Source organism: Sturnus vulgaris, chromosome 4, assembly GCF_052056855.1.
Source record: "Sturnus vulgaris isolate bStuVul1 chromosome 4, bStuVul1.hap1, whole genome shotgun sequence".
NCBI lineage: Eukaryota > Metazoa > Chordata > Aves > Passeriformes > Sturnidae > Sturnus > Sturnus vulgaris.
Genome location: NC_142246.1, coordinates 31,747,745 through 31,770,211, shown reverse-complemented (window position 1 = coordinate 31,770,211; position 22,467 = coordinate 31,747,745). Strand labels below are relative to the sequence as shown.

The window sequence follows — 22,467 nt, the reverse complement described above, 5'->3', positions numbered from 1 at the left end:
ACTTGTATTTACAAATCCAAGTCTTGGTTTTTCTAGGGTTTTCCCCATTAGGGGATTTCCCCAGCAGCTGCTCCCTGAAGTAACAAATGGGAATCATTTCACATAAAAAAAAAAAAGACTTGGCACATTCTCCTGTGTGGATTAGTGATTATGAATGGGATGTCACAACATCCATCCAGTAGTTTGGAGCAGGGAAAATCCCAGATTTAAAATTGCTTGTTTAAACAAATCTTTTCATCTCATTCCTGACCCAACTCAAAGCAATGCAACTTAAACATTTTTTCTCTGTGATCCAAGAGCAAAATTCCATGCTTTCCTCCAGAAACTCACTGACCCAGCAGAGAGCTTGCACACAAAGATCTATAGAGAAACAATTCAAATTGGCACAACAAAAACATGTGTCTCCCTTTTTTACTTCCGGTTCATCATGTCATATGCACAGGAAACTGAACTGTAGAGTCTGTAGCTCCATGTTATTTAACAGTTTCCTAACTGAATATATTCCAGCCTTCTTTATTACAGAAATAAACCTACAGCTGTTAGAAATAGAATTCCATCAGGAAAACCCTGGAAGAGCTCAGGAGTTTCTTGGGGTGTAGGTTGAAAGAGAAAGAAGGAACCCAAAGTCACTTGTCATATAGCTTGCATTTTAGTGACAGCAAGAGACCAAGACACTGATAGAACTTCTAACCCTGTCAGAACTGTGGATGTCCTTTAATAATGGCAAACACAAACAGAAGCATTTAATCAAAAGGGACAGCATCCTTTTGATAAAGGGTAGGAAGCAGTCCCCTGTCTTAATATAGGTTTATTCTAACAAGCTTAATGCAGCAAGTACTATCTCAAACTACTAAACACAAACCTAGGTTAGAGAAATTCAGTCCTATTAAACAGATTTAATAAACAAGTCTAGAGAATATATACTTACTGAATATTTCATAATGTTTTGGAAAGGGCTATCTAGAACCACTTCTGGGTTAAAATGGATAGGTGCTATCAACCTGAATATCCCCATGGTTGTCACAGGTGATTTTTATTTGTTCCACTTTCAGTCTTTCTACCCATTTTAATTAATTTCCAGTTTTTCTACTAACTACTTCAGCTTTTCAAACTACTTCAGCAGCAGTTTTCCCCTCCCATAATCTTTGTGCCCAGGGCCTCAGACAGAAACAGGATTATCATTTACGCATTTTTGTCCAAATATTTAATAACTAAGTGTTCCCTTGTGTTTTAAAAGTTTAAACAACCTCGTTGTGACTTCCTGTCACTTTCAACTACCTAGTTCTCCAGTGTTACTTTTTAAGAGAAACCAAGTAGGGTTTACATTCATTGAGAACTGCATTTGCTTCCTATTAAACAAACCACCTCTATAACCTGGAAACAGAAGAAAATTAGTTAAGTTCTTCTGAATTCCCTGGGTTTTTTTCTGTCCTCAAGCCTTCTGCTTTTAGCTCTGGGGGCAAAAAAACCCACAACCAAAACACAACAACATAAGACACTAGCCATTGTGTCAACTACCAGTTTTGGTTCTTAGCTGAAAGGTGCCGTGTCTATGGCTCATGGGTCTACAATTGTCAGTCTTTAGGCTTTTCCTGATACCAAATGTCAGACTCTCAGTAGAGAAGTACACTGCCAAGAGATAAAGGAGTAGGTCATTTTAGTAATGGCCAGACCACAAATACACCAAATCTTAGTTAAATTACCTCAGGTCTGTTTTGTGAAAAGATTCCTATATACTGAACATGAGATGGTTTGAAGCCTCGGTGGAGTAATGCAGAGCCCACACACTCAGCTCTGTCTGAAACCTGGAGAGGCAAAAAAAAGAGGGAAGACAAAAAAATGAAGTGCAAGCTCATAATTGCAAACTCTCCTCAGTTAAGTGGTATGAATGACAGAAGTTTTTTAGGCTATTTTGGACACCCTCTGTGACTTAGATAGCCTATACATTGCAGTGCCATTACATTGCACTAATTTAGATTATTACACTTGCATTCAATGTGCAGCAGAAGAAACACTTGTTCCAGTCAGACTTGAAAACGTTTAGAAGTTCAGCACACATACACAGAAAAGGCTGTTTTGCTGTATGTGAGTTAAACCCAAGAAGTGACCCTGGAATGATTAAACAATCTTTCTGTTTAATCACAAGCCTTACATAAACCATCCTTTTACTTCATTCAGTGCCTATGCGAATAGCATTTCTCCCTTCAAAAAGCAGAACAAGGAGGCAAAACCCACTTAGCTCTATTAACAAAGCCTGGGAAGGCAATTTTCTAAATTCTCTTTCTATATAGCACATGACTTGAAAACATGTTAGTCACATGACCCCAAAAGCAAAGCTTTAATAAAAGAGGTTGCACCTAACAAATTCCCAGCAAAGTCACCTTGGGAAAAACACGAGGTCTGTTATACACACAAGGTGTTTAATGACCTTAACAGTATGCAATAGGCAAGGTTTATGCAAATTTGAAGACCAACTGATTAAATCAGGAACAACCTAAGTGTGCACAGCTGTTAATGGAGATTTGCATACAGATTTTCAGGGATCAAGAAGCAGCATGCTGCTAGTTAGAAGCAGATCCGCTAGCGCCCTATACAACCATCATTCAGACTATGGAGACAAGGTGTCAGGAAGCCCAAACAACACCTGTGGACAGATCTTCTCCTAGTGTAAAGTGAACCTCTTGGAAGCAAGCACAGTCTGAGCCCCTGAACACTACTTCAAAGCTGCTGTGTCCAAATTCTAAATAATAGAGCACTGAGATGCCAAGACAACAATTTTATTTTAGAATTTTTTGGGGTTCACAAGCAAAGTGCAGGAGATACTCTTTTTTCTCACTCTTGCACATATTTAAAGCTGATCCTTTAAGATACTGTAGGAACTAGAACCCTTCTCCAATATTCTGCTACTACTTTAAAACATATAAATAATTCAAATTTGTTATATCACATTACTGGATGTTGTATCAATGGTCTCAGCAAGCAAAAGCAAGTCTAGCACTAAGAGAGACTACCTACCTCTTTATAGGAGATCCATTCATATGGCTGGTTTGGTTTTCTAAACCCTAGACATGGACCATTATCTAAAAAAGATAAAAGTTACTCAAAATTTAATCCCTACTCCTCTGTCCTAACACCACTCTTGGTGTTAATCCCCTAGATTCTCAGCAGACATTTTCAGATGACAAATGGGGTTTTTTCAGGTGCAGGGAAGGAAGCTGAGAAAGGACAGAGGCAACAAAGTTGGTTTAGGCAAAGGAATACAGCACTGACTTTATTCATAGAACTTGTTTCACAAATCAGCTTAATTTGTCCTCAAGAAAATTCACATCTAATAAATTCATCATATTGCTAGACAGAGATCCCCTATGCCCAGCTGCATTTCAAGAGTTCAAATATGTAGTTCATGACATATTTAAAATATAATCTTTAATTTTAGACTTACTTGATACTTGTAAACCCCTTTGGAAAATATCATAAACTGTTCTCACATCATCATAGTAGTACATCAGCAATTCGTCGCCTTTGAGAAGAGAGGATCTTCGAGCATGCTCACCGCCCTAGGAAAAGCGATTAGAAAGGTTAGACACCTGTGTTGGCTATAAATGATTGGAAATTCTGGAAGGAATATTCTTCTTGAGAGAACTTTGAGAGCTATACAAGGTTTTCCAGGACATTTTTTCAAGAGTCAAACTGCTATCTACGTTACCAAAAACCCGCCAGGCAAAATCTTACTCCTCAGCTACCTATGACAGCACAAAACAAATGAGAACAGGAAAGACTAATAAAGGGCATTTTGTCAAAACCACTTTCCTAAGAAATATTTTACTCTATTAGTGCAGCATAGACCATAAATAACTTCATCAATTTCTAAATCCAGTCTCAGAGCAGTCTAGACAGAATATGAATGGTGCAATCCCAATCTATTTTTCTAAGCAAGATTACAGAACATAATCACACTTCAATATGTGGTTTCAAACCCTAAATTACTTTAAGCATGGTCACCAACACCCTAAACAAGTGTTCTCATAAACCAAACATTCTGTTCCAGACAGAGTCCTTTAATCCAATTAAAAGTTACATCTTACAAAAAAGTATTTCCTCCTGGTTTATTTAAATGCAGTCAAGACAATAGTATCTTGACAATTAAAATCACCATTTTTCAGCTGTTGAGTACTTAGATAAGCTAAAACTGGAAGCCACCACAAGAATTTAATAGTTCCATTTTAACACTGCCTTTTTCAGAGTGACTGATTAAATTATCTCCTTTTATAGAGAGCAATCACGTTTCACAAACTACAGTTATGCAATTAGTATTAGGCCACAGTTGTTAATTAGTCTGTTACGATGACAGACACCTACAAGCAAGTTCTTATCAGGAACAGCCCAGCTGGTTAAACAGAGGGTCTTGAGTAAACACTGTATATGATTTTCTCTATCAGTATAATCAATTTCTGGCTCTCTCAGAAAGTCAAACCCTAGGCAATTCAGGCACAGATTTAGTTAGTCTTTCATCCCCAACTAAAATCTGTTCATACGTAGTCACAGGTTCTTCTCCCATTTTAAAAGTATCCTAGAGGACCAGACATCACCAGTTTCATGTATAAGCTACATAAATCCAGGTTTATGTGCAGAAGATGCCATATTACCCATGTCTATAGAAATCAGCTAGCACATTAGAGGCACAAAGAGGAAAAAAATATTTTTACAATAAAACAAGCCTAACTTGTTTTAGCAAAACAGTGTGAGTAATGCAGTGCTTGCCACTCCTTTGACAGTAAGCAGAAACGTACACTGTGAACATGACCCAGAACAAGTTAATGAGTGGCTTACCTCTAAAAATTTGTAACATTAGAAATTCAAGAGCGGACTTACTCTCAGACCAACATCTACTCTACAGGAAATTAACAGATAACTAGTACATGTCTCTGCCTGGAAAGAACAGCAAGACTACTTGCTTTATTCCACTGGTTTCTCAGATTTTGGATAATCAAGGTGATCTTACAGATTTTCCCAGTGTTGCCACTCTGGAGATAATCTAAGAAAGATCACACAATGTAGTTTGTTACCATGGCCATGGGTAACATCAACAAGTGCAATATATCACATGTACCATGTCTGATGTGCTATAATTCCTACATCAGGTGAAATACAATATCCTAAGCCATTCCTCAGCAACGAGTCAAGAAGTATTTGTTTCTCCTCATGTGGGCTACTACTGTTTTGTTTACATGCATTATAAAGCACCACAAAAGCAATTTTTTCAGGGCCTGAGGCACTAACCAAATTTGAAGATAAGTTATTACACAGTACACTGCTTAGATGTAAGACTGATAGCACTGTTATGAGAAAGGAGAAACTCTATAAAACTACTGTTAAAAAGTTCCCATCAGTTCTTACAGGTTTTCAGTAAGGGGAAACAAACAACTTTCAGTTTTGCTTGCTTTACTCTTTTTCCCATAGTAAAGTAGAATTCACTGCATTTTCAATAGAATAGAAAAGTTTTTTTGAAAAACACCCAGCTCCTTGTGTGAAGACCATCAGGAATTCAATGTTATTGATGCAGTAAAATATCCCAGATATGCAAAAGGTCAAAACTAGCAGCATAAGGCAAGGTCTAAACTAACTCATCTACTAAGCAATGTAACTCATCTAAATTTTGCTTGAAAGCAGCAAGAACAACTACTTTAAGACCAAGTCCAAATGGTCCTCATCCAGAATGATTATGCAATATCAGGCAAAGTTCTGTTTACAGCAAACTTGTTTAAAAATCATTGTCATTACCACTAGATTATCTGAATCCCACAACTCAAATGTCTGGCTGACTTCACACAGGTTAGTTGAATGGCATTTAATAAATCTGTCCAGTAAGAGGATAAGCAGTCAAAAGGGTTGTCAGTTTTAATAAGTGTTCTTAAAGTAGCCAGGCAATAAAATCTGATTAATTTGAGAACAGATTCTAGTTACTTGTGTAGACCAGCCCTTGCAGCAGCTCAGGGACTTGCAAGAAAGTAACCTACTGCACATAAGTGCTAGTCATGAATAACTAAAGCCCTGAAGGAAACAGATTTATTCTATAACAGAGCATATATTACTCTATCAGGGCCTGTTCAGGTCATATAAAGTAACTGCTTTTTGTTCAAGGCATGGGTTTGCTTCTTGTTGACACAGGTTTCTTAGGATTAGCAGCAATGTCAAAACACACCATAGGCTCCACCATGCTTCAGAGACAAGAGAAATTTCCCTTTACCTGAGAGGGAAAATACACTAGCTAGTGGTGCTTAGGTCACCAATATACTTATTCTGAGCAGCAAGTAGTACAAACTAGAGCTTTCAAACCAGCCATATAATTTTAAGCATGCTACTCCCTAAGTAAACATACAGCTTACTCCCTTGGTAAGCATACAGCACCTAAAATTGATCATTCATAGATAAGCACATGTGTAATCAAGTGATTCTTGAAAGATAAGGCATGCTAGAAGTCTGGTAATGTATCAGAAGAATTAAGAACGCTTTAAAAGTTTTCACGAGTTGAATACTTCTCTCCATATTTGAGTATCTTAAGGGAACAAAAAAGCCAGTCAAATCCAGTCTTACTCCTAGAAAATACTGGCATCCTAATATTTATTTCTAGCCTATTCTTCTACATAGCATAAGTTGGGACAAATAAAAGTTTTTAAAGCAAGATTTAATATATTTGACAGCCATACACCTGCATACAAAATCAATAGCCAAAGTTACTCATCTGTTAGTCACCAGTGGAAAGAAAGAGCAATGTAGAGGCAGACAGATCCAGATGTGGATGACACATCCCTGGAAGTGCTCAAGGCCAGACTGATAGGAGCTCTGGGCACCCTGGTCTAGTGCAATGTATCCTTGCCACTTAAGTTACTCTTTGCACTCATTTCAACTACTTGTGCAATCTTTGTGCTCATCCAGGAACATTTAAAATAGGTCACTGGGTGCTGACCTTCCAAATCAAAACTTTCCAGAGATGTGAAGTGACCTAGAACAACAGTAAATAGGAGCTTCTTTCTCCCATATGAAGTTATGAAAATATGTAACCAGAACGTGTAGAAACCCTACTTCAATCAATGTCCTCACTTATTTCCTTGGTGTCTAACAAAGTTAAATCACAAGTAAGAATTATGTAGAAGCTTATTTCTAGTTCAAATTTCTTACTGTAAATGAACAGGTAGATTAGACAGTAAAATGGTAGCAAAGATGCATTGCCTTCTGCCATGTCTTTTTTGGAGCAACTGCTCAGGGCTTTCAATATTGTATTGTTTAGGCAGAAAAAAATTGTTAAGACAGAATTTCAGAGAAATATTTGATTTTTTCCCCCTGTGGAACTGACAACCCATCTTAACACATACATAAGAAAATGGAGTACATAAAGTTAAATTTTAAGCAAAAGGTAGTGAGAACCTGAATCCTGAACACCGTATTAAAGTCCTGTCACTGTTATAGATGCAGCAGTTCCAACAGACACTTGAAAGTTGATTCAAAACATACATTCTCATTTGATTACCATTTTAAATTTATTAATAGTTCAGATACAGCCCTTAATGAAAACAAAATTGGACAGATCTTACTCATTTCAAGATGTTCTCTAAGTTTGAACTCTTATCATTGCAACATGCTAACACTCAGGTGTTTTTCATTTAAGTCTTACTTCAACCTTCCCATTAAAACATTTTCTAAAGAGGCATTGAAAAATAATGCTGGTACACCTATCTTGCTCTGATCAGAGAGCCAATTAGTGTAATTGGATCAATGATGCATTAAGTGGCTTAGTGAAGTCTCATACCACCAATGATTCCAATCTCAGAATTCGGCAGTGACAATTAATTTAACTCGAAGAAGTAAAGACAGTGAACTGAGACTGCTGTCAAGAGTCTCAACTAAGTAAGCATTTGTCATTTATGGACAGCTAGGAGCTACTGTCTTATCTTATAATGCAATGGCCCCCTCAAAAATCTGCTGAAGTCTACACTGCCTAATGAGGCACCCCACAGCTGGAAAACTTGTACTGCTAGGTCATCCAGCAACCAAGATGTGCTGGTTTACAAAACTATTCTACCCATTGTCCATGTCTGCTATCAGAATTGGAAAAGCTCACCAAGAGAAGTGAGATCTAACTTCTAGATCCTTATTCTAGAGGTTGCTTGAACATAGGTGGTTTTTTTGGCAATTATTACATTGCAAGTGCATATTTTTGTTTCCCTTTTGGGTACTTCTAGTAGCAGACCATTATTTCCTACAGTAACATGATGTATCATTAAGCTGTATGCCCCACTGAGAAGATTAGGAAATAAACCATGAATGGAGGAGCCAACTAATGTGTCATTCTTCAATCTCAATACTATGAAACATTGAAAAAAGGGCCCAATTTGAAGTAATGGCAGGAGTTTGCTAAAGTTCATGAAGCTGACTTATTGTAAATTTCAAACTCTGTCACATTTGTTTACATCAGTTTGTAATCACATCTGCTCTTAAGCACAAGAGTCATGTTAATTCATTTGATACATGACAACTAGATGCAGTCTATTCATGCAGTAGAATTTAGTGTAAAGGAAGACTTCAGTTCCAAGTGTATATATATATATGTATAAAATCTATAGTTGTAGTTTCTGACTATCATGAGTAAGGCAAGCAGCTGTAAGCTTTCCAATTCTACATTTTCTAAGCACCTCCCTTAAAGAACACAACCTACCAAAACTCTACTTCCTTCAGAAGGAAAAAACACCTTGTCTATCCTGAAGAAAGAGAACACTCTTGAAAGAATAAGTATTTGACTCTGTAGTGTGGTTGTATTGATTCTCCTGCTCAACTCCCAGAAACACCAGCCTTGCAATCAATAGTTGTCTATATTTGCTCACAAAGCAACAGTTTCTCTCAGTCAAGCTCTTTTTGTATTTGACTTCACTTCTAAAAAGCTACCACCTAAAAGTAACTCTGCTTCTAAAAAGCATAAGACAAAAGCTAAGCTAATATATTCAGAGTTTAGCAGGTTGCTGGTTTAATTTCAACTTACTCTATGGCTGGGATCTCTTAGCAGACTAGTATTTCTTTCCACAGATCATCTGAGGACAATTAGTACCCTCTTCATGCTTGTAACACAATATAAAGTGTCATGTGTCAGCTATTATACACTAAAAATAACAGAAGAGTTATTAGCCTAATCAGTATACACCAGCACACACACTCTGACCCCAAGACCTAATTTAATAGGTCATCATGTGGCCAGGAACTGAAACCTACACTGTGCCAGTTCTAACATGAACAAGTTTGGTCACTAGTGAGATCAGAAGCTCCGTTGTCTCAGCAGTCTTTTCCTCCTGTGATAGTTATTTCTTCAGCCCTCAAGTTGGTTTTCAAATTCAGAAAGCCAAAAAAATGAGTTCAAGCCACATTTCAGAAACGTATTCTCCCCTCGCTACAGGTTTAGAAACACCCTAACATAAATCAAGTGTTTGGACTCTCTCAATGCTGCATTTAGGGTTCAAATTCCAGTGAGCTACAGCATCCATCAAGTGGCACTTACCTCTACTTCCACAGACTGCATTGCTAAATCGCATGGTGGTTTTAGTGCTTTTGGTCTTGTTGCATACCAGTAGGTCGTGAGAGCTGCAAAAGCACCGAAGCCCATCAGCGTATTTGTCGGAAGGGTGCGCACGTACTGTCTGACATCCCCAAGTTCTGGCATTCGTAGGTATCTGAACAACTCATGTGCTTGCATTGCAGTTCACTGCAGTTGTTCCAATGCTGGAATCTGTTGGTATGAAAAAAAGTTGCACAAAAAAAATCTGAAATCCGCTCTTCATTCACTGTTGCTGTAGGGCAGCAATGTATGCTTTGTCCTACTGGCTTCCCACTATCAAAATAACTCGATCTGCCACTAGGCAGACAATATCTTTAGATATCTGTGCTGCAATTAAGTAAGCAAGCAACTATTAGATCATACTCTAGAAAAAAGTGGGGCTGAGAAGAGGGAATTTCTTCAGGGTTTTAGTATTGCTTTCATCAGAGACTGCACTAAAATTTAAAAAAAAACAAAGACCTTCTGTTAAAGGAGAGAATTTCATAAATGTTAAAGAGTTATTTGTAGAGTAGATGTACTGTAAGATTGTTTAAACAGTTAATCATGAAGCAGGGAAGTCTGGGAAATGAAGGACAGAGATGTATGTTATCTTGCCTGCACATAACAGAGAGCATCCCAATCCTATAGAGCATAGCAGGAGCACGATTTTTCCTTTCCTAAGTCCAGTAAAATAGACTCTTTTTTTACTCTCCCTTCAGACATTGCACAGAAAGGTCAGTACAGCAAGCTGCTTTCAAAGCCAGTATCCTCCCATAGCTCCTCCATGGTACTTAGCAAGTTTCCTATTTCTCCCTATTTATCTTTGGTCATGAGGCAGACTAAAGCAGTGGCAAATGAGGCTCAAGACAGCAGCACGCAGCAATATAATCAAGCACAGGAAGCACATTTGATTTGTCACGTTCGCACAGAAGAGCTGGAAGAGGCTGCTCCCTGCCAGCACTCACTGACACGGATATTCCACAGCAAGAACCAGCTGCAGAAAAAAAGGGATTGCAGTCAGCTCAGCTGGTGCTCTCCTCTACGGCCAAGGTCTCCCGGGACGTGTGTCACATGCCAGCCCCCCCGGCCGATGCCCACTGGGTGAGAGGTGAGCGGGAGCAGCCGGCCCGCGCGGGGCCAATGGCAGGCGGCAGCGCTCACCCCACCGCGCTCAAGGGCGCCCGCGGGCCCGGACACCGCCACGGCCGCCCGACACCCCGCCACGGCTGGCAACGCCGTCCCGCCTGCTTGAAGAACAAAGAGGTATTTACTTAGGTAATGTAGGTCCCAGCCATGTCCTATGGACAACAGAATTTAACAAAGGTCCTAGAGAATGTAAAAAGAGGTAGCTAACAGCTAAAACATACTGTGTAAGGAGCCAGCGCTGCAGGATGGTGGCATGAGAGGCTAAAATCCAAACAGGCAGATTTTTGTAAGTTTTAAGACCAACTATACCTGGTTAACATTTCATATTTCTACAGGAAAGTCTCTAGTATGCAGTCTGACCTTGAAATCTTTACTGCTGCAATCAGTTACTCAGCCAGACAACAGAAACATGGTCTAGTTCACAAAAGTCTAACCAGTATTTGGACAAGATTTGCTAGAGACAGCAAAATAGTAATAAAATTAGTTCAAAGGGCCCACGCTTTCACAATGTTAACAGGACAGGCTAAAGCAAGGTCATGGATGAGGGCAGTGTCAGGACGGAATCAAGTTCCATCTCTGGAACAGTCCTGGACCCATGGAGTAATCCCCAGCCAGCAGACACTGCTCTCTCTCCTCCACACTTTTCTTTTCTGGCATTGCCTTAGGGCACAGGGCTGCATCACCTCGACAGGCAGTGTAGGGCCGCTACAGAAAATGCCTTTTTGTTATTTGTGCAATGATATGCAGCAGACTATAATCAAAATCCACAACATATCAGGCTGTAGTAATAGAAGGCAGAGATGAACTGAATATATAAACAAGCTCTTAATCTTCCTTTTTTTAAAAAGGAATCAGTTACTGACATAACAGTTAGGATCACGATGCAGTTGCTTTTTATGCACCTAATCATGTTCATTAGCATTGCAGGCATAAAAACTATGCCTTAGGTTTTATTATACACAGTCGAACAGTAAGAATAAAAAACCTCATACACCAACAAGCAAGTCTGGATTTAAAAGTTAATCTCACATTTATCATAGACACCATGTTATGAAACTAGACAAGGGGGTCTATGATGTGTGTAATGGCTAAGAGCAAGCTTAGCTCTTTCCTCAAGCTCCACAATGACCTCTGACTTTTAAAACTGCTTTCCTGTATGCATTAGTCATGAAGTGTCCTGCACACACACTATGATTTAGGAATGCAATGTAATTTGAATACTCAAAAGGCTGTGATGACTTTACAGGTAACAAGAACTGAAGTAAACGTCATCATTTAATTCACACAACAGTCCCATTACAGTCAAGGATCAGCTATGATTTCAGCCCGGGTGAAGAGATGCACACCTCTGCTTTGACCAGTTGTTTTGCTTGACCAGTTGTTTCTAGAAGCCTGCAACATATAACTTATGATATAACTGCTCAAGATATCAGGTATACAATTATACATTTTGCTGCTTATGTTTACATTGAGATAATATCTTATACCTTCTGCTTCATCCACACCAAAAACAAGATGAGGACCAGTTTTCTGCAGGACTAAGCAACTCCAAGCTTTAACACTATCTGTTAAGTCATATGAGCTTTTGTCTTCTGCATTTAGGGCAAATTTAGCACTAAATTTAGCCAGGTGTAACCAAGACAATAAATTCGCATTAACATATGCATCCAAATATACTCCAGCAAGAAAAGAGGCCTCAGTGCCTTCCAGCCTTCAAGTTATCTGAGTATTTACTTGGCTCATACTCCAACATCAGACATCCTGGGTTTTTATCATGACCAAGGAGAATGGTTCAGAGCCTCCACACTGAGATACAAAGATCTTCACAGTGGAGCTTACACCTGGCTTTCAGGTGTTTTCCTCAAGGAAGGACACACCTAAGTTTGCTCAAACAAGTCAAGTAAAAAAAACCGCCATGCTCTCCTCACAAATGCTACTCCTGCAATTCTTTCTTACCAAGCAGGATCTGGAACATAAGAAACAGACGCAAACTAAGCCCCAGTGTGAGACACAGCTGAAGACTGAGAGGAAGGAGATGCCAAATGAAGAGTACCAGTCTGTAATACTCAGATTGCTACATGTAGGGGGGGAAAGAGCAGAATTGACATTTGAGGTCAAAAGCACTTTTTTCTCTATGCAATCAGTAGATCTTGGCCTTTTTCCTAAAAGACCAGAGGGAAAGTAGTTTGGGTAATGAGGCAAAACGGTTTCAGAGACAACTGTCTTGACCACCTCAAGAGAAACAGTTCCCACAGTGTAGCCCAAAAAGGCACCCCTCTGAACTCACCATATCAATTTGGCTAAGGATTTCTCTAAGTTTTAGACAAATCCAGCTCTCTCTGCTCATATACACACCCTGCAGCACCCAAGAATGATTCTTTACAGCACAGCCAGTATCTCAAGGCAATGACCCAAGTTGGCAGGGCTCTGCCGTTCTTTGCTGCTCCTACTCTCAGCGTACAATGGTCTATTTAGAGTGGGCAGCAGCCTGCCTATTGTCTATCCATATCCAGACATCGTTCGAGTGCAACGGAAGAGAACAGGAGAGCAGCCGTCAGCTTCTGTATGGCAAGGAAAACAACCCCAAGAACCAATGGCCTTTCTTTCTCTCTATTCTAATATTTAGATAAACAACATACCAGCACTGCCATAAAGGCAGGTCCATCACATGGTGTAAAAGAACAGGCTGTGTTATTTCTACAGCCTCTTGCAGGGAGGAGAAATCTACAAGACAAGTTGCCTCTTCTTATGAGCAATATAGCACTAAGATGTTTTTATTAGGATATGCTGAAACGGGGAACCAGCCTCCCACATACCTTTGAGTTGTCCTGACAGCTACCTGTTGCACTGTAGATATACTACACTGCAACCTGTATTTTTTCTTACTCTTAAAGGTTACACTGCACAGCTCCCATGGATCTCATTTTTTCCTTAAGCCTTTCTCCACTCAGCCTTTGAAAGAACAAGTGCAGAATCATGTTCTAGCCCTTTTATTACATATAAAAAAGGTAGAACAAACAGCTTTGGCTATTAACCTGAGAAAGCCTTTTATCTGAACAGAATACATAATCCTAATCTCAGAGTGCATTTACAACCACCTTAAATTTGACAGTCCAACCTGTCCTAGATACATGCTCCCACAACCCTCTCCACACTGGCCAGGCAGCCACAAGCGAGGTGATCTGGCAAACACCATCTTTTCTGTATTATTTGTGATGCTAGTTCTCACCTAGATCAACTCTCATCTCAATGACCAGATAGCCATTAGCTCCCAGAAGGAAACACAACAGCACAGCTGGGCAAGAGAGTGGACTACTGTAATGCTACATACTAAGCACAAAACTGTAAACACTGTATTCAAGTCCTCCCAAGATTTTCTGCCTGTCTGGCAGTCAGAGGGGACTCTGACTGAGGTCTTGCAAACACCTGCAATATAGCCAAACTAACCAGCAAGCAAACCACAACCATCTTCAAGATATAGCAAAGGAGCTTTGGTATTTGAGACGTGAAGGAGAAATTCCAGTTTAAGTCCTGTATAACAAACAGGACAGCAAGATGCCTACTGTGACTGGTGCAGCCTGTCATGTCATATATGAAGAGTCACATGTGACTCCTCAGCCAGAGAACATTTGTCTGAACAAACCAACACTCAACTGTCTAATCCACTACCATGACCTCCTCCTCCACCTCACCCCTGGCCCCTCCCCAACTTTAAAAAACCTAAATTCTCTTACCCAGAAATCACCTAGTTCACCCAGCCAAGCATGAGAGCTATAAATGCTTCTTTTAAAGCAGTAACTGACACATTTACCTTCCTGCAAGAGTAAGCAGGGGGCATTGTGCACTTGGGTGCAGGTTGCCTCTACTGGTTCAGTCTTTGTTTCTGCATTTAGGACAAGGCAGAACTGGAGAAAAAACAATCTACAAGCTGTATTCAGACCCATAAGTTAGGCCACAGTGACTTACCTCATAAACTGCAATCAAAGTTAAGATTTCTGCTGCCACCTTTAAGGAGCACTAAATCTGAAACTGGTGCGTCAAGGTTCTGTTCACATCAACAAGGAAAGTCACAGGCCTGTCCTCAGACATTTGGCCTCAGTCCCCTTCCAATCAAGAGGAACTCCACCTGGATTCTTGCCTCTCAGTGATGTCCAGTAAGTAATTTGAGTGCACACTGGTGAGGTCACTGGAGTTTATTCAAGTTCAGGAGTTGAAACATGTGACAAGAATCTGCTCAATGCCTTTTGTGCAATTACAGTCCTCCAACAACATTTGGTAACCTTGTTTATAAAGGAAAATCAACACAACTAAAACCTTTCAGAGAATGGTGGATTTAAGTTACCTTTAATCCACGCCTATACATACACAACATGGCACTAAGCAGTGTTACCAGTTTTGCATCTCCAAAAACCAGGTAAGATGTCTACAAATATTTACTATTCAGCCTACACTGCTATCCATTAGAACTGCATCCCTGCAACTGTGATTCGCAAATATATCATGGCACTACTTTGTCAATCTAGTGTAATTCCAAGCACCATTTAGATGAAAACCATCCTACAGAACTCAACAGCTTTCTTGTGTATGATCTACTCACCTTGAGTAGATCATACCAACGTATTCATTCTACTCCTCCCAGGAAAAGGCTCATTCAGAAAGCCCAGCACGAAGTGCCGAGCTAACACATAGTTTAAGCACTCACTTGAGACTCTGTGAGAAGGAGTTTCTCACTAGTACTTCTGATACCTAAACTCTTAGAGAAGGCAACCTGGGTCAGGCACACTGAGCCCCATTGCATCGCACTAGATAGTGTTTACATCCAGCACGTTGTTACAAAAACATAACCCTTAACACTGAGACTGGAAAATCAGTAATGATCTTATGAAAAGCAATTGGTTCACTGAGCGACCTCCAAACACCAGCAGCCCAAAAATAGTATGACAAACAGGGCAATCTTTTGACCTCCGGTATTAAAGTATGCCTGCATCTACTCCAAGTCAGAAAGCATTTTCTTCTTGCTTTCCCAGGAAACTAATTCAACCTTCCCTATTATTATTGCTATTATTGCAAGCCAACTGCAGAAGCCAAATTTCCAAAACATGGCACATGCAGTATCAAACTAATCAAACTAAAAAGCTTAAGAGTTCTGGGTTCAAGAACAGTAATGCATTAAAAAAAGGGAGAATCCTCTTCTGGAAATAGGACATCATGCACTTCTGCTATAGCACTTAAATGGTTCAACTACAAAAGCCAAATCAATTTTTCCTCTACATCTCTATAAAATCATGCAAGCTGATTTCAGTTTTGAGCAAACTATCAGTACTACTAAGATTCAAATCCTAGCCAAAAAATGAAGTATTTTACTATCATAGAATGGTTTGGTTTGAAAAAGACCTTAAAGATTATCTAGCGCCAAACTCCCTGCCAGGGACATATTTTACCCTGTGTAGATGAATAACTCTCAACATAAAAGGCAGCAAGAAAGTAGAAGCCTTATGCTATCAAGTGTCCTTGTTTCAGGAGTCAGGTGGGATCTGCAGAAATGCAAGCCCCACATCTGCAGACAGGGTTCAGCCCACAGCCTGAAAGGTCAACACTGTACAGCAGAGCTTCCCTGAGCCACACAGCATTGTAAACTCCCCCACAAAACCATTCACCAATGAATAAGCCATCACCCCTCTTACTTGTGAGGATTTCTAGGGAGTTACCCACTAGTTATATTTACCATAGTGAAATATTTAGCATATCTGCACTTGTAATTTAGCATAGCAGGGAAGTAGGATATGGCAGGCAGTCTGTTCACAAGACCACTAGAAGCCCAGTTTATCAAGCAATGTATCCCTTGGGCCAGAAGATGCCTCTTGTCTCTGCTGCACATTCAAAAAATTTCATGCCATTAGTTTTCTTTAGTCTACCCAATTCCATCAACCATATTACCAAGAAAAACAGAACACAAAAACCTATTATTACCTTCTGTTGGTACAGAAGGTCCATTGGTCACATTAGTAAAAGTGTTGTTTCCTTGGATGGATAAGAAATAGAAAAGAAACCTTTTATTCTGTCCCACTGGAGAGCAACACAAACAAAACGGGGAAGGTACAATCCACCTCTTCCTCCTCCCAAAAATCCCATGAAGTATTCCTTTCTAGTGAAGCAATGAGATAGGAGAACCAGCTACACCGACTTTGCTCAAGAAATAGGCAAGTCACTTACCCACAGAAGTATTTCAAAAGATGTCTTTCCTTCAATTTAAAATTGCTGGTTTTGTTTTTCTACCAATACTAACCATGTACTGGTCCTTGAAGCAAAAGGCTTCTTGGGGGTTTCCTTCTCAAAAACTGAAGACTTACTTCCAACCTCATGTTGGCCAAGCTGTAGTTGTAAAATAACATCTACCTGCTACAGAGGCAGAAGCTACCTTTGTTCATTGTAATCACGCAGTCCTCAGACTAGGCTAAAGCTGTTTGCTCAAGACCTTGAATTGATAACACTACACACAGCAGCTACTTGTAACGACAAGCTTTATATTTTTCCCATCAGCCACCTTTCAAACATTTCCCCATTCCAATACAAGCAAGCAACATATCCTTACAATTTAAGAAGGCACTAACAGCAAGGGTCCGCATGGAACTCTATATATCAGTTTTTGCATTATTAAGACTACTGTTGTTCAAGAGGAAGAGAAAGGTATTTTTCCATAAACTCAATGCCCTCTTATTTCTTGATCCAAGAAATCTGATCCAAATCCCGAGGCTGAAAAATCTCAGCTTGTGAGTTTGAGAGCACGTTCCAAAGCAAAAAGGCAAAAACAAACTCTCCTGATCAGGCTCAAGAGAGTGTATGATTCCCTGTAAAGCAACGCGGATGAAAAAGGAAATCTATTTATCCACATGGTTAAGGTCTGTTCTCTCCTATCACAGAACCTGACCATCACATCTCAGACTCTAAACCAAGTGAGGCATATGTTTAGATTACACAATCCAAGAGGGTATCTATAATACTCCAGACGGCTTACAAATATGCCCTTTAGAAATTCAGAAGGCTTCAAGTGTTGCAATTCCTGTTCAACAGGAACAAGAAATGTATGCATCCTAGAACAAAAGCGTCGTGTAACCAGGCTAAATCTCTGTGCTGTAGCACTGCAAGTCCTACCTAGCAGCAGAGGAGGCCTGCAAAGTCAAAGCTACTCAACCTTCCATTTTAGGCCAGTTTGGCTCACGCTGCATTCCCATACGCACTCTAAACTGCTTTAAAAGAAGACGAAATAAAAGCTGCACCAAGTACATGCTGCATTCATGCCCACTTGAAGAAAGAACAACCCACTTGAAGGCGAAGTGCGGCAGCTTAAGCAAATGTGAAGCTCCGGGATCAGCAGGCAGCACCGCGCTGCCCAGCCCGCTACCTGCTGCTCGGCCCTACCGAGCTGCTCACCACCCGCGCCAGGCCGAGCCGAGCCGAGCCGGGCCGGAGGGCAGCGCCGGCGCCGAACAATGCCCGGCCAGCCGAGCTGCCGCAGCGCCGGGGGGAGGCCGGAGACAGACAGCTACGCTTTCCTGAAGGCTTTTGTGCGAGGGGAAGCCAAGCCGGCTCTGGGGGACGCTGATCCCACTGCGGGGCAGGAAGGAAAGCCCCGCGGCCCCGCAAGGACAGCCTACAGAGATCAGCAGCAAGATGGGACAGGACCGCCCGGCCCCGCGGTGACAGCGGCCGCGCAGACCACCCCCCCCCCGCCGCTCCGGCAGGCCCGGCCGCCTCCCTCGGCGGCGCGGCCCCGACGGCCCCCGGCCCCGACGGCAGCCGCGCCCCCAGAACCCCGCTCACCTCCCGGCAACAGCAGCGACCACGGCTGTGCGCGCCTCCCCGGCGCCGCCCTATTTAAGCCGAGCACGGCGGGAGCGGCGTGTGCATGTGCCGAGCCCGCCTCCGCCTCCGCCTCCTCCTCCGCCTGTGCCCGTCTGCGCCGCCCGGCGGGCGCTGGGACTCGGCCTTCTCCGTGCCTGCCCCCCGTCCCTCCCCCTTCCCTTGCCCCTGCCCACAGTAACTCACACCAGCCCGCGGGGAGGGCCGTGGAAATGTTGTAGTGTGCGCGCACAAATGACGGAGATGCACAGAGCGCTGAAGGGAGCACTGGCACTGCTGACACTTAACACCTTACAGGTCTGAGGTGACAGCTTGCAAAGGAAGGGCTTTCTTACGGCTTCCGAAAGAACACCTGCATCCGGTATAAATATGCTAAAAGAACATATGTTGCAGTATGAAAGCGTTGAAGAGGACAACAATCTTGTTGCAATTTGTTGCTTACCTCTGCCAAACTTTTTTTTGTGAGGTGCTGTAAATTTGAGGGGCATGTTGAGGCGGCTGGGGCTTCATCAAGACCCCTTCAGTTATCACAGAGTTATAGAATGGTTTGGGTCAGAAGGAACCTTAATTAATGATCGTCTAGTTCTAATGCTTCTGCCATGGGCAGGGACATCTTTCACTACACCAGGTTGCTCAAAGCCTCATCCAACCTCGCCTTGAACATTTCTAGGGACATGGAGCCCACAGCTTCACCAGGCAACCTGTTCTGGTGTCTCATAACTCTCATAGCAAAGAATTTCTTGTTCCGTTCAAATCTAAACCCACCCTCTTTCATTTTAAAAGCCATAACCTCTTTTCCCATCACTCAATGCCTTTGTAAAAAGTCCTTCTCTTGTTGTCCCGCAGACCCCACACCCTGCCTTCAGATACTGGAAGGCTGCTGTACTGTTTCTCCAGAGTCTTCTCTAGGTTGAGCAACCCCAGCTCCTTTAGCCTGTCTTCACAGGAGAGGTGCTCCTGATCATCATCATGGCCCTCCTCTGGACCTTCTGCTCGAGGAGGTCCATGTCCTTCTTGTGTTGGGGACCCCAGAGCTGGATTTAGTATTCCAGATGGTGTCTCATGAGAGCAGTTCAGGAGCAGAATCCTGTCCCATGCCCTGTTTGCCACACTCCTTTTGATGTAGCCCAGGACACCTTTGACTTTCTAGGCTGTAAGTGCACATTTGCCGGCCCATGTCCAGCCTCTCATCCACCAACACACCCAAATCTCTCTCCCCAGGGCTACACCTCAATCTGTTCTCTTCCCCGCCTATATTTATGCTTGGGATTGCCCCAGCCAGGTGCAGGACCTTGCACTTGGCCTTGTTGAACTCTATGAGGTTCATGGCTCCATCTCTCATGTCTATCCAGGCCCCTCTGGGTGGCAGTTAAGTTACTTCAACTGGTTTCTGTTTGGCTGTGTGCTGCTTCAGTCCATTAGACATGTAAATCATCAACTCCCATGTCAAAGTCCCACTATGTTGCACATTCTGCATTGCCATAATTTCCCTATGTTTCCTGGGTATTCTTTATTTCAAGTGTGTGTAGGGGTGTTAGGGCTGTATGCTTTCATATATGTGTGTATATATATATTTAGTATCCTATAAATTACTGGAGGTATTTTTATTTTACATAAAGGGAACTACTGTCTCCTAATGTTTAAGTTTATACTGGAGTATACCAGGCATAGGACTTCCTCCAGAACAGCGTTTTGAGAAAGGAATGAGCCTATATTCACTTTTTAGCACAAAGGAGGAGGGAAATTGTAAAGCTGCTGATAGTCCCCATATAACTGCACTTGGTTCACACTATGAAGTGGCTCAGAAATGCAAAATAAATTCCTGTCTCAGGAAAGGAAATGGAAGCAGATAATCCAGGAGTGCATCTCACTGACTGCTGCTGCTAATGGGCACAGAGTCTCTAGCACTGCACTAAAGCTATTTGAGTAAAGTCCCAGAGCACAAGCAGCGTGGACATCAGCTGCTCTGCCATGGGTGGGCTGTCCTGCTTCGCTCCCATTGTGCCACACTTCATGCTCATGTAGACACAGTCAGACTCTGCCAAATGATTTTTGCATTTTGTCCAGGGTTTTGGATGAAAGAAACAAGTGAGGTAGAATTGCATACACCATCTCAGGCACTGGTGATTTCATGCTTTGTCCTGAATGTATTTATGTTCCATCTGCCAAACACCAAAGCTTATTATTATTTTATAATAATACAATGCTAATTAATCCTTTATTAGCACATATTTCTCCACATCTGGGTTTCTAAAGGCCATAAACCACATTTTAGTGTTTCCTCCAAGAAACTTCAGTGAACTGGTTTTCTCTTGTCTTTCACTGGACAGTCTCCAAAAAAATCTCTTTCTCTCTCTGTGTCTCATACTTTTTCATGAATTCTGTCATCAACATGAAATTGCAAAAGTCCCAGCTGCACATTATTTAAATAGATATCTCAGTAGTGCCAGGTATTACCCTCTGATGCTTCTTGACACTCCTCACATCATACATCCAGGGACTACATTACTCTTTGAAATCAGCTTTTTGCCACCTGATCAGAAAAGATAGGGACCCGGTCTCTGTGTAGGGAAACATACAAAACATACACAGGCAACACAGAAGTAGGAGCATAAACAAAATCTACAATGAAAATATTGGACTGTCTTACATAGGTGAACACAGGAACATGGTGTTCCTTTGGATCAGGAAGGGTCTAGGACCCTTTACCAACTACATATATGTTTTAACTGTATTTGAGGTTTCACCAATTCTTTTTATCGATGTATAGGGCATACAGGCTCTAAACTAATTTCATTAAGGAAATCGGCTCATTAAGTACATCAGATAAACCAAATAAGTAAATAAAGACATCCAAAAGGAGATTCTGGCTTTCTTGTTTAAAGGGAGTTCCCTGTATTCTAGACTGTGTCCACAGCCTCTTGTCCTTTCATTAAGGATCTGCATCCATCTTTCCCTGCAAAATAGGTATTTACACACTAGCAAGATCCTCCCCTAGCCCCAAGTTTTCCCTTCTTGAGGCTTAGCCTCACCTCATATGACAAAAATCTCCAGTTCCTTTACCATATTCATGGCATTTCACTGCACTCTTTCCAGTATGTCTGTTTCTTTTGTATGGAGGAGACTAGAGTGTACACAGTATTCCAGCTGTGGCTTCCCCAGTCATCTCTGCTTGACTGCATGTGGGGTAGACCACTCTTGAGCTTGGAGAAGGTGATCCTTAAAAAATCAATCCATTTTCTTGGACCTCTCCTCTCTCCAGGACCATGATGTTAACAGGGCAATTACCCACAAAGAGATTACCCAAAACAAAGGATTTCCATTTCAGCATATGAACATTATAGAATTTTCAGCTTGGTATTTTCTTTTCCCTGTCATATTGATATCAGAGTTCTGCTTCTGTAATGGCTGTCACTGCTATTTTGTTTTTATTTAATTGTGCTCTTTTTATTTTTCTTTACACGGTATGCACATCACTCTACTGAATTGGGTAATCCTAAGTGTATCATCTCAGAACCATCCCAAGTGTGTAATTTTTACACAAAACAGACTGTTTAGCCTTCTGCCATACTATATCTGCATCTGCTAACACTTGTGTGCAATCTCAAGAGAAGAAAAACAAAGAAATGTTATGTAAATAAGCACTTCAATATGTCTAACGTATAGAGCAATTAAAACCCATGAGCTACTGGGTCCATGGAGCAGGAGTAGTTACTTATGTCCTGATAGCCCTCTTCCTTGTGAGAAATGGAATAACGTTCATTTTGCATTTGTAAATTTCATACACTTGAGAAATGGAATGTCAGTACTGAGAGGAAACTCCAGGAAGCAGAAAGGAGGAGTGGGGTCCCTCCAGTCAGGAAGGAGCACGACTTGAGGAC

General features: G+C 41.4%; 1 protein-coding gene across 1 annotated transcript in view; it reads right to left on the bottom strand.

Moving 5' to 3' along the window:
* The window catches only part of ACSL1 (acyl-CoA synthetase long chain family member 1), a 38,080-nt gene extending 19,397 nt beyond the window's left edge, over positions 1-18,683 (bottom strand). The window contains exons 1-5 of the mRNA XM_014889676.2: positions 18,548-18,683; positions 9,545-9,772; positions 3,443-3,557; positions 3,016-3,080; positions 1,704-1,805 (exon numbers count right to left, since the gene is read on the bottom strand). Coding sequence (XP_014745162.1) covers positions 1,704-1,805; positions 3,016-3,080; positions 3,443-3,557; positions 9,545-9,739 — 477 coding nt within the window. The 5' untranslated portion in view covers positions 9,740-9,772; positions 18,548-18,683. The remainder of the gene's footprint in view (positions 1-1,703; positions 1,806-3,015; positions 3,081-3,442; positions 3,558-9,544; positions 9,773-18,547) is intronic.
* Between the last annotated feature and the right edge of the window lie 3,784 nt (positions 18,684-22,467).